This window comes from Diadema setosum, chromosome 2 (genome assembly GCF_964275005.1).
Source record: "Diadema setosum chromosome 2, eeDiaSeto1, whole genome shotgun sequence".
In the NCBI taxonomy this organism is placed as follows: Eukaryota; Metazoa; Echinodermata; class Echinoidea; order Diadematoida; family Diadematidae; genus Diadema; species Diadema setosum.
In genome coordinates, this window is record NC_092686.1 from 23,430,527 (window position 1) to 23,443,894 (window position 13,368).

At 39.8% G+C, this 13,368-nt stretch overlaps 1 protein-coding gene across 1 annotated transcript; it reads left to right on the top strand.

Moving 5' to 3' along the window:
* Positions 1–284: 284 nt before the first annotated feature.
* LOC140243373 (uncharacterized) lies at positions 285–12,964 on the top strand. Its single transcript, XM_072323054.1, has 9 exons — positions 285–332; positions 791–1,074; positions 4,559–4,773; positions 5,781–5,984; positions 8,451–8,717; positions 9,385–9,664; positions 10,162–10,356; positions 11,748–11,851; positions 12,395–12,964. The coding sequence occupies exons 2-9, from the start codon at positions 810–812 to the stop codon at positions 12,656–12,658; spliced, it is 1,794 nt and encodes a 597-aa protein (XP_072179155.1). The 5' UTR covers positions 285–332; positions 791–809; the 3' UTR covers positions 12,659–12,964.
* The last annotated feature ends 404 nt before the right edge of the window (positions 12,965–13,368 follow it).

Consider the following 13,368-nt stretch of genomic DNA (forward strand, 5'->3'; position numbering starts at 1 on the left):
AACGCGAAGCGTCACAGGCAGGCACAGCTGCACAAGCCACAGCCAGGTTTATGTAACTGTGTACAAGGAGGAGCGCCCCGCCAGACCCTGGTACGTGTACCCTACAATGTCAGGCTATCCTGTGGATGGGGTTAAACTTATAACGTTAGACGATTGGATATCCTGACCTGACAATTTACTCTGACGACGAATGTCTGAAATAAATTCTGGCTTGGATGGGGTCTTGAATTAACAAGCATATCACCCTGATAATATCGCACACTCACCCTTTCCTCCAGTTCCAGATGGAACACTGAGGAGTATCTTGAAGAAGAAGAAGAAGAACAACAAAGGTAGAAATCGATATCCTACTTTGACACCAAGTGACGGACGATACTGATGCTTGGTTTTAGGAACTTAAATTTAATGCTCTGTTAGTCCTTTTGACCTTGTACACTGTAGCTTGAGTCTTTTGGTTAAGGAAAAAATGATTGCTTGAAGTTTAAAAGTGTTGTTCACTGTGTTCTGAATGTCCGGTGGTACCAGTAATGAGTTCCAGTCCTTGCTGTTACGCGGAATATAGAAGTGTTTGAAACACTAAGCAAAAATGTGGAAGAAATATTTTTGTAATTAATGAGAATACCCTGGCACCTCTTTAATTAACTGTTTGATAGTGGAGTAAAATTACTGGAGGCAAGAATGAAATAATGTGCACTTTATTCTCACTTTTGTATGGCATTAGACAATCGATCATGACAGAATTGCAATGTCACTTTCAATGCCAGAGATTTTCTCTATTTTTGAACTGCAGCAGAAAGGCGAAAGGCAGTATGAATGCCAAGTACTACACAAAGTTCTGCCTGCGAGGAAGTGTGCTGTGCATGATTATGTGGTTGGCAGGAGGCAGTGGACATGAGCCAAACGAAGAGGACCCTACCCCAGGAGAAAGGACAGAAACTCGCCTTCATCTGAAGGAGGGTGCCCCCATGGGTGATTACGAGTCAGGCCAGAAGCACATGATGGCCATTGAGAGGGACAGCCAACATCCCCACTATGGCACCTGCTGGACCAATGCTCTACAAGTAGTGGCTACAGGTAGCTCAAAACTTGCTCTGTATATCCACTTAGCTTTAACTTGCCAACCCATTTCATTTGGGTTTGGTTTTTGCCTTGCCAAACTGAGCCATTTATGATGTGAGAAATGACCATGTTGAGGTACATTGTACATGTGACCATGCATCACTAAACCAATAAAACGTTTTGTGTTACTTGAAGGTTTTTCCTTACCTTTCCTTCGGTATTTTTCATTCTTTCTTCATTTTGATTCCGCGGTCCAAAGTCCACATCGTTCGCTGACTTTGTTATTCTCTTTGGTTTCATGAATCTTCACTTCTCTCTCTTATCTCCATGATTTTCCAACCTTCAACTCCTCCCTCTTCCCCTTCCCTTCTATTTCATCTTTCTCCTCCAAACGATGTCCGAACATCTTACTTGATTCTCGCTCTATTCTTCCTTACCACCCTCTCTGTTCCCTTTTCCACCGTCTCCACTAGTGCAACTTCAACTTCCAGCCCATTGCTGTCCCCCATTCTTCATTTTTTGCCCTCCTTACAACCCCCATTTGCTGCTTCAGTCCTCAATTCTCCTCTTTCTAGGCTCTTCTTTTGCCAAGCAATGATCCGGATAAGGACTACATACACATGGTGTCACCGCAAACCTTTCTCCCCCAATAAAAGTTGCAAAACCTGATTTTATGTGAGGACTCTAAATAGGTGAAATTGGTCAACTTGGTTAATGTTTAGTTTTGGGGGGTTAGTTTATTTTCTGAAAGAGCAATTCTACATAATTCTAAAATTTGAGATCATAAAGGTATGGGAAATTGTTTGTGTGTTTTTGGGGTAGTTGTTTGTTTTTATGTGCAGATTTTTCAAGTACATGTACAATGTAGAACACTTTTTTTTGTGTGTAGAATAGTGTGATTTTGTATTTCTTAGAAGCCCCAACTTTTCATATCTTAAAAACCCTTTACATACTCTTCACTTTCAACTCTGATAGAAAGTTTTGAATAGATGATGCTACTGCTTTGAAAGTTAGTATTAGTCATGAATAGAATAGAGTTTGCAAAATTTCAGCTTAATCTGATAATCCCTTCATTTGGGTTGCTGGGGTGTTTGACATCCTCTTTGTTGTCATACTCATTGTACAGAGCACAGCTTGGTGAGATTAGGCACTTGAATAGACCCTATACTTCAAATAATACACATTCATGCCACATTCTATCATGTGGAGACAAGTGCATAACCCATGCTTACAGATGTATGTCACATTGGTTGCATGCAATCTGCACACATAAATGTCTTAACCCTAAAAAGACTGGGCTATTTTGATGCCTCGTAGGACAAAATTTCTTATGTATTTCATTGTTTTTGACTTTTTGTTTTTTATTGTTTTTTTCGATGGAAATCGTTGGCGACACTATTTCGATCATAAACAACATGAAATAGATTGATTTTGATCAGTAAAAGTAAAAATAATGATACATTTATGAATTTTGGTCAGAAACAGAATTTACATTGGATTTGCACATGAAATCATGTTTTTGAGCAATTTCAGGTCTGACATGCACTTACAAAATATTGCCTAACTTCAGAACCGCGTACCCGGGCGTCGCAAATTTGGTCTCAAAAGTTGTGCAAGACTTAACCCTAACTAGGCCGGGCTATTTAGGTAGATCATAGAGGGGGGGGGCCTCCCAGGCCCCCCCCCCCCTCCAGATCTCGGCCGTCGACCGCGCGATCGCGACGAAAATTGGCACACACATTGCCTATGATGTAATCTAAAGTATCACGAAGTTAAATTTTTAAAAAATTATCATTTATGATAAATTATGCTAATTTATGCGTAATGATGCATGAAATCAGACAATTTGGTATAAATCACTAAATAGAGCTCAAAATGGGCACATTTTTTGTGTAAATGTTCTTTTTAGTGTCCTGAGCAAATATAAGAGAAAAAAATTGTGCCATCAGAAAAAATTTCCTAAGTATTTTATTGTTTTTTGAATTTCTTATGTATTTCTTTGTTTTTTCGACTTTATATTTTTCATTGTTTTTTCGATGAAACTTGTCCGCGACATTGTTCCGATCAAGAAAATGTGTTATTAATTGATTTAAATCAATAAAACCCCAAAATAATCACACTTTTATGAAATTTGCCTGTAAGCACAGTTTGCATTGAAATTGTACACGAATTCACGTTTTTGAGCAATTTCTGGTCTGACATGCACATACATATTTATGCGAAACTTCGGAACCGCGTGCCCGGGCATCGCAAATTTGGTGTCAAAAGATGCGGGAGACTCAAAAGAAAAAAGTCATGAAACGTCGCGGCGATAGCTTTTCGCGTTAGCGATACATCGCGCGGAACGTCAGGGGGGGGCCTCGGAGGCCCCCCCCCCCCCCCCCCCGGCCTAGTTAGGGTTAAAAGAAAAAGTCATAAAACGTCGCGCATGAGATTTTTACGCCCAAGATTTATTGTGAAAAACATAGTGGGGGGGGGGGCCCAAAAAGCCCCCCCAGTCTTTTTAGGGTTAAGGCCAGAACATAGCTCTCAGAAGGGCTCAAAATCGATCTTCCACCATTTGGAAAATGTAGGCCCTATGCAATACTTCTATAAAAAAAAAAAAAAAAAAATGGTCTACCAAGAATCTTATTTGGCTGATGCAATTTGCCAGTATGGTGAGTTGATTTAGAGTATTTTGAGATCAGAAGTGTAGAATAATGTTGATTGTAGCTCACAACTTTTTATCCAGAACAGCCCTCCCTGTTCAGTATTGTTGGAAGGTAAAATATTTTGTGATGATAGATCATGCTGATGCAGTAATATTTTCCAACAAGCTGCATGTAATTCACTCCAGCGCGGAATATCAATGGATACTGCGGTGACTTGATTTGTCAGTTATCAATAATTGATCATTAAAAATTATGTAGGCCTACATGTACACTAGCAACCACGATCAGGTAAGTTCTGAGATTGTGGACTTCCAGCACAACTTATTGGCTATTACTTGGCATTTTCTTTGTTACCCAACTGAAATTGCGTTATTGCAGCACATTTCTTATGCATACATATAAACATTTTGTAGCAATAATAGACATTTCTGCAAGCACACAAGAACTATGTTTTTGATCTTGATCGAGTGTTGTAGATATGACTGATTCCACTGCATGGGGAATCCATTTCAACTTATCTACCCATTAACATGTTTGCAAGTGTTTTGCTAGAGTCAAAGACTGTTGTTCATCATAGGACTTCAAATGAATCTGGAGCTTGATGATTATAACCTTGACACTGACTAAGATCTTGTCAGGCACGGGATAGATTAAAATTTTTGCAAAGATTCTGGTCATTTCTGTCAGGCATCCTGTAGGTCATCCATGTCCTATTTTTGGGAGAAGGCAGGTATGAAGCGATCATATTCTAGGCAGAGCCTTGGAAGAACCTTGGATATTACCTACTTTGTAGCGCTATTTGAATCTTATTCTGTTCCACATTGCACATGGAACTGTGCAACCAACAGGATGCAGGCGTCTTACCGACGATGAGCAGAGCCGCATGGCACTGACGCTGGCAAACTGCCACCTTGCCAAGGCAGGAATCGACCCTTACCCCTGTGAAGCATCAATGAGCACCACGGAATGCCTGCTGCCGTGGAAGGAAAGCACGATTGCCTTCAATGCGTACACAGAGTTCTTCACCCACACTCAGGATATCTGCTTCTTTCTGCAGAGTCAAGTAGGTCACATCCCATGCTGTTCTTTCGTGATCACAAGCTTTTTCAAGTTTTCTGGTCTGCATATATATGCATTTCAATCCTCGGAAAACAAAAAATGATGCCATGTTAACCCAGTTGAGAGGATTAGATCTGTTTCCTACAAGTACATTCATAACAATTTATTTCAAATACAGTTCGACCTTGATTATCTGGCCATGTCGGGACCGGCGCTCATCTGGATAAGCGAATTGGCCGGATATGGGAGACACAATGTTAATGTATAGCTGCTGTCCAAGCTGCCGTCCCAGTGCACTGGCAGCTACACACATAGGCAGGTAGCGTACCCCGCAACGGTGGTGTAATCTATGCTATCTATGCCTGCGCAAAATTGTAGTCCCTTACTTTTATGATGATAATGTGGTGTGAATTTATGTTAGTTCTGTCGGGAATATTGTAGGTAGATTGTGCGAGTTTTGTAGAAAGTTTAATTGAGTTTAAAGTCACTGTTTTTTCTCAATTTTTGGATGAAAAAAAAAAGTCCTTCACTGCGTGAACGCGTCCGGATAATAGAGATTTCCGGATAAAAGGAGGCCGGATAATCGAGGTCGAACTGTATGTTCAATCAATATCATATTGTAACCTATATTAATACTTGTTTTTCTTTGTTTTTTCTCAGCAAATACTCACATATACATTGTACTTCATAGAGAAACATTCAAATTACTTTATTTCGGTCAAAATTTAAATATTTTGTGGCTGAAACATAGAAAATGCTCAAAACATTGGACAGCCTCCAAACATAGAATAACCCTCCTTGTCAATGTCAGTGCAAGGGTATTGTTGATTGTGTTTCCAATTCATTAATATTATGACAATCACTCTGAGACTGATGTGTCAGGATCTAATGCAGTTGTTGTGGTCATCCACCAATGAGATCTTCTGGGTTTCTTTGTCATGCTCTTGTCGTAAATGTGTTCTTCATTCCCGTGACTGTTTTTGGCACTGTCGTGTCTTTCCGGGAGGTTAGGTGTGGCACCAGCACACCGAGGAGACGGTGGAGAAGCTGGCGCAGAGCTCGGAGGATGTGGCGGAGCGGTTGGAGGAGACCGGGCGTCTCCAGGCGTCCATGATACAGCAGCAGAACGAGAGCCTCCGCAACCAAAAGGAGATCCTGGCCCAGGAGGCCCAACTCAAGCTTGCCCTCCAGACTTCCTCCAGCAGCATCAAAGAGGTATAAAGATTTACCTCGTGAGCATGTATTCTTCAACCCCTGTTATCAAAGATTTTTGTGCTTATTTTCTTGTCAGTTTTTTATCTTTTTCAGTTGAACCACTGAAAAATGTATAGGTTTTTTTTTTTTTTGATAAAAAAAAAAGATAAGCTGTTATTCTGTGTGCTTATATTTATAACAAATCCCCAAGTTGAATTATCCTTCGGGTTTGTGCCAGGTTTAAGTGTGTTTGTATGTGTCACACACAAACACACTGCTATAGCTTCTGACCACCCGAGCATTGAGAATTAAGGGTTTCTGGGACGAACACTGTACTAGGGCTTTCTATAGCTCAGTCGGTAGAGCACCGGTCTAGCAATCCGGAGGTCTCGGGTTCGACTCCCGATGGAATCCCATTTTCTTTGCTCACTTTTCCACTAATAATTTATATTCTTTCTGGTCAGTTTATTCTGTCTTTATTTGTTACAAACTCAAAAAGCTGCATCACTTCGGTGATCCCTCGCATTTATCCCCAAGTTGAATTATCCTTTGGGTTTATGCCAGGTTTAAGTGTGTGCGTGTGTGTCACACACAAACACACTGCTATAGCTTCTGACCACCCGAGCATTGAGAATTAAGGGTTTCTGGTACGAACACTGTACAAGGGCTTTCTATAGCTCAGTCGGTAGAGCACCGGTCTAGCAATCCGGAGGTCTCGGGTTCGACTCCCGATGGAATCCCATTTTCTTTGCTCACTTTTCCACTAATGCTTATATTTATGTTATGCTTCTGCTTGGAAGAGTGCCAATTGCATTTTTTGTTGCATTTGATTGATATTCTGACGATTGACTTGTCATAAGGAGTTTATAAATGATAAAAAATGATAAAAAATAAATGATAAATCTGAATGTTTTACCAAGTACAGTACTCTCCGCGTAATCCGGTATCGCTTAAATGGGTACTCCGTTTAATTGGGTAGTAATGTCAAAATCACTTCCAATGCACATTACAATTACTAGATAATCGGGTTGCCTCTCCGCATAAGTAGTATTCTTCTAATCTAATTTTTACCTGCATTTCATTGCAGATATATCACTTTAAGAATCATGAATGTCAAATTTCCCATGATGGCTAATCGCATTCTCTGCTTAATTTGCAAAGAAGACCGATCATTAGGGGAGTAAATAAACATGAAAACACATACGTACATGTACCAACTTGCCACATGTAAATGAACATCACACATGTAGCTGGCACTCACAATTGCATAGACAGATATGAGTTGAACACACTTGCGCTTCTTGTTATCGTTTCGGAAAACGCATGCGTGTTAGTACAGAGTCTATAATCAAATGACAAAGTTTTCTGAAGACATATTTGTCCATAAAAAGAGTGTAAAATATTGCTGTGACTAAGCAATTGTAAGGTACGTATAATGTGCTGTGCAAGCGCGCATGTTAAGCATACAGTGTAGGTGTTTACTTGGTGCAGTGTACAATGCATGCACATGCATATTGTGTGTGTCAAATGTGAATGAGACCTGTTCTTCTGTTAATCTGGTATTCTGCTTAATCGGGTAAGAATCGCTCTGCCTGAGCCCACCCGATTATGCGGAGAGTACTGTATATAAGGAAATGTCTCCTGAGTGTTTTGGCTGTTTTAAAGGCTCGACTGATTCCTACTGCAACTACCAGCACCGTAAGTGGTTATTGAAAAATTATGAAAATCTACTCTGAAAAGCAACATGTCTTGTACATCCTCAATGATCTGTTGGTTGCAATATTTTAAAGTCTATTTCACATATCCCTTCATGCAACTATACATTTTTTACCTCCGCCAAGGGAGGTTATGTTTTCGTTACTGTTTGTTTGTTTGTCCGTGTGCAAAATAACTCAAAAAGTAGTTTACGGATTTGGGTGAAACTTGCAGGAAAGGTTGAAAATGACACAAGGAACAGATGATTAAATTCTGGTAGTGATTCTGAAATTTTTATGGATTTTATGAAGGATTTTCGATATTTTGGCAGATAGGGTCAATGAACTTGGGAGTTCAAGCTGCGCATTTTTTAGGTTTTCATGCGCGCAATAAAGTGTGTGCTCTAGTTTCTGCCCAGGGGTAAGCTTCTGTTAGGGCAGGCACACAGCGCAGATGAGGGTTTATGAAGTAACAAAGGCTTCTATACTGGGAAATCAAGCGATTTTTCAGTGGGTGGAAATCGCTGATCTCTATGGAAGAGCAAGATCATTGGGGGAAAGTAGCTGCTTGGCAGAGGTCTGCGCTCTCAGAGTGCTTTTCTATTTTTGGGGGGTTTTTTTGCTATAGATTGATATTTGCAACTGATACTTTTGAATAAATCTTCCAGATAAATCAAATGCAGGTACTGTTTGCAGCACTTACTAATTCAGAAGCTTTTAAATATTTTCCACTTTGGATACAGAACATTTTCCCCTAAAATATTTGTCCATGTGTCTGTCTTGTGTAACCTAGGTATTTGAGGAGATGAAGACCAGCACACTGGAGCAGAAGGCCCTCTTTGCTGAGACATTCGATCGCCTGGCCCAGGTCCAGAAACTGATGCTGGGTGAGTTCACCTGGTTCAACTCAGCCATCTACTACATCCTGATCCTGGTCCTGGCATATGTGCTGACATCGACTCCCCGTACGGCTGGGGCACGGTTTGGTCTCTACCTCCTTCTCATCCTCAACTGGGTGACAGAGTGGCTTCTTTCACATCTACTACCCAGTGATGACCAGGTACATTACACTCTTAATTTGTTCTACACGTTCTCTCCCAGTAAAGCCCCACTGGTGTGCAATATCATCTGGGTCATGGAACCCATAAAGATGTTACTCCAGAGATATGTTAAACCCTCATGATAGGGTTGATACATGGCATGCCAGGTTCCTCCACAAAACAGATTGGCCAACCTCTATTAAATAGTCATGTCAAACTTCTTTAGTCATTTGCATCATATTAAAGCAGGACTTTGAGACTGTGACAAGCAAACTACTCACTAAATATATTAGAGATCCACTGAAGTCACAACCTCTTCATACGATTGCAGTAGATAGCACTATCATTGCTGAAGTGATCCTCTTTGAAAGTCCCATTCTGATTAGATGCATTGTTACAAAGAAATGTTTAATTGCATACTAAGTGGAATTATTACAGAAAGACAGTGATGGTCCTGCCTGTGCACCTTTGCATGTACACTCTAACTTTTGTTCACACAAAAGATGCAATAATGGAGTGTGTTTTTAGTAAATCAGCTGCCAGTCATAAATGTTATTTACACCTCAAAGCTATTTTAAACCTGTGTTATACCAGGTACTGAAAAATAATGATACAGAAAAAAGAAAAATCCCAACCCCCCTAGATATTTGTCAGTGTCTTTTTTCTTTAAACATTCCAATTGCTCAGACTGAGATACACACAAGGACATGGCTATGTCGAAAGGTCTTTTGCGGGGTCAGCGCCTTCTACTGGCTGTACTGTGCTAGCCGTTACCGTGACTACAACGAGATCAATCATCGCCTTCTGCTAGACATCCAGAAGCATGTCCATCGGGGGGCAATCCAAGCAGCAACTCGTCCTGTGCCTTCCCTGCAAAATGCACTGAAGGAGCAGCTAACAGGAAATGGTGGTTTTCTCCCTTCCTTGACATCCAGCAGCTCTATTAAGGCTATACAGCACAAGGAAGGTTGGTATTTGTGTACATGCTTATTGTGTTCTAATACATTCTAGTTCTGTTTTCTTTTCTTTTTTATCCGGCATCAAAGTCAGTTTTGTGTGTAAGTGCAAGTGCTATGTAGCATTGATGCAAGCCCGAAAAAAGTTTTGCGCATCTATCTTTTGTATTTATCTTTTGTATCCGTCCCTAATTCGGGGGGGGGGGGGGGGGGGGGGGAGTCAGTGGAGAGATTTCAAAGGTAAAAGTGGGTAGATATTGAATGTTGTGAATTAACCGTGTAGACTTTCATTTACAGGTTATTGACAATCGTTGTTCTGGGAAAAGTTATTGTGACCCAAGAGTTACACACTTGTGACAGAAACATCAAAATAGGAGATGTAGTGAAAGAAACATCAAAATAAGAAGATGCAGCAGTTAGAAACTGCCCCTCTTCCTTCCAAGACAGGAAAACAATAAAACAAAGTTGGTAAAGTGCACTTTTTTGATTTGCCACATGTACTTTGCAGCCACCTTGTCACGAACAGAAATCCAGGTTACAGACTTGAGCAGCGACAGCAGTGACATGGAGGTGACCTATAACCCTGTGAATGTAGCATCTACATCAGTGATTGACTCGACTACTTCCAGGTCCCACTATCAGACGTCTGAGCCCGCGAACAGGAATGCTAGTATATCAAATGAAACAGCCACACCCATTAGAGGTGAGTGAGACTACCACACAAATACCAGTTTCAACTTTTCTTCAACCCTCTGTGTGCAGAGTATAGCCACATTTGCAGTAAAAAATTTCACTTATCACTCAAAGTGGTGCATCAGCGTTGGATCATTACATATAAATGTGAAGTGTTCCTTGCGTAATTGAAGGATCCATGCAATCTGGAAATATTCACACATTTCGCACCATGTGATACTGTAAAACATGATATATTCGCGGCGTGAATTTTTCGCGAATTGGAGCCGACGGCCTTTTTTGCGGCATGAGATTTCCGCGAACTGCCACTGGCATTCAATGCTTATAGTGTAGACAAGAATTTTTGGGTGCATTTTAATTTTGCGAATCTTGGCGCTCGCGAAATTCGTGAAATTAAAATGCACGCGAACATTCCTCGTTTTATAGTACCAGCATGAAGTTGGAAGTTGTGCAAATATTTTTACAGCATTTTGTCCCTGAATGTGTTGGAACTCAACAAAAACCAACATAAATGCAATTTTCCTCACTTGACCAAGTGACAAAACCAAACTATGCAGAAATTGCCACTTTTACCATAATCATTTGTTAAATTGATTTCTGAGTAACAAAGTACTCTATACAATGTATATTTTCGCTACTGATATATTGTTGTCCAAAATTACATCATAAACTGCAGTATTCTTCTTATCCCGCAATGACGGCACAGAAACCTTTAAAAATTTGTAACTTTTGAATCAATCATGCTATTTTCCTCCAACTTTGCTGATGTATTCTACTAACATTGCTGCTTTCACTCAAATCCATCTATGGGTTTGGATTTCCTTTTGAAACAAACTAACAAGATTTTTAGTTCAGCCATTCAATATGTAATGTACACATTATGTAGTCTGTTATGGTATCTATGACGCTTCTAAAATCTGGCTGCATGTAAGATTGATCTCACTGAAGAATGCCAACTCGGATGTTATTTTGAGGGATTAGACTGATATTCTTGAGATGTTTATAGAAGGTACCATGTGGGGGAGGGGGATTGAATGTCAAAATGTTTGTCACAATGCAATATTGTTTTGAAAACCTTTCTTGCATGTATTGCATGTATGCAGTTGTTTTATTCTTATCATGTCCTTTATGTGTGGAAGAAGAGCAAGCTTCTTTGGTACCACTGGCACTCTTGATTTCTTGTCTGGTAATTCTCACATTATTCTCAGACTTCAAGGCCTTAAAATGGATCAAAGCCATCAACGATTCATACCTAACAATTATACGTTTGTTGAGTTTATGACCATTTTTGCCTCCCTCAGATGCTTTTATGTTAATCAAAGATACCCGCATAGCTTGACTTTACACTATTTCTGTCACATAACACTCTAATCTTCTGATCAAATTGTTCTCGTGATCCAGTTCCATCAGAATCAAATCCAGATGCAACCATGTCTTCTAAACGGAAGCGAGGAAGACCCAAGGGGAGCAAGAATAGAACCTCTCGAGAAGGGACACCTGTTAATGTGAGTTTGTATCCTCTTAGAATTAACCTGCTGAAAATCGATCAGTTATACCTGAAATGTGAAATGCATTCATACTTCTGTCCAACATTCAAACTACATTACAAATTCCTTACAATGCTGCTCAAGTCATGTTTTATGTGAAATAAGGATGAGGTTTAACTGTTTTTCCTTTATTAGTCTATTGTGAAAGGTTCATGTACATTTATTCACTAGAGTGCTTCACCTTTACACTTGCACACCATCACAAATGTTGACAAACTCAACGTGTGTGCTATTTTGTAACATGTAGATTAAACTGCCTACATAACTTGTTACTTCTTTTGCACTGCCAATCAGTGTTAATAAATTATTTTGTGTTAGATTGTGTATACAGCATTTATAATTTTGAATGACCTAAGAAATTTCATTACCCCGATGATGAATAGGAATTATGATGTTTTTAATGTTTAAAGATTTTTTTTTCTCCACTAATTAGCACTCTTACCATACACTTCTGTCTAGAAATTTGAGAATGTGTTTTATCATTTTCATTTCCTGTGGCAGAGCCCTGGCTTCAAGTCTCCCTACAACCTCCGCACCCGCCGTGCCCACCAGAGCCCTAACCCCATCCTTGATCTGGAGACCACCCTGATGTTTGCCCAGCAGGTGGAGAGCATGGTGTCCCGCCACTACGTTATAGAGAGGGCACAGCCGTCTCCCACCTCATCGTCCCATGGGAGAAGGTCGGGCAGTGGTGTTGGGAGATCTAGAAGCCCTGGTGACATCGGTGGCAGTCCGTCCTTCTTTTCTTCAGACGATGAACCGTGAGAGACAACAGTTGAGAAATTTGGTCCTCAGCAGTGTACTTGGTCCTTATCCATTTTAATCATACTGTCGTAAAGACTTATGATTCACATACGTACCTACCCATCATGAATTTCTGAATTCCTGCCCATACTGTCTTCATAGCAGATTCACGTCCTTTGTTCACTCATTTTTTTTTTTTTATTTAATAAATCTACAAATGTGTTGTTCTGATATTTGATACACTTTCTGTTATGCCAAGTTTCATTGGATTGCATGTCTTTTTCCAGAATGAGTATGATCATCAATTGATACTGACTCATCAGTGAAACATACCCCTGTAGAATTTTGAAATACAATGTGCAATGTAATTTGCTATTTTTTTTTTCATTCATATTGTATTGAATTAAGATTGTGAAAGACAGAAATCAATCAGTGGGATTATAAGAGACAACAGTTGAGAAATTTGGTCCTCAACAGATTCTTCACATATTCAAATGAATTTTTAAAAACCTTGTCATTGACACAAGAAATGATAATTTTGATTAGTATTGTAGAAAATTTGTATTAGCTGAGACATTTATGCTTCACCTTAGACCTTAATATTCAGCAATACAGCTTTCTGTTTTCATAAAGCAATAAGTACCCTATGTTTTACTTGGTGTATGTGTTCAACTGTATTCAAATGAATTTTTTAAAATCTTGTCTTTGACACAAGAAATAATAATTATGAT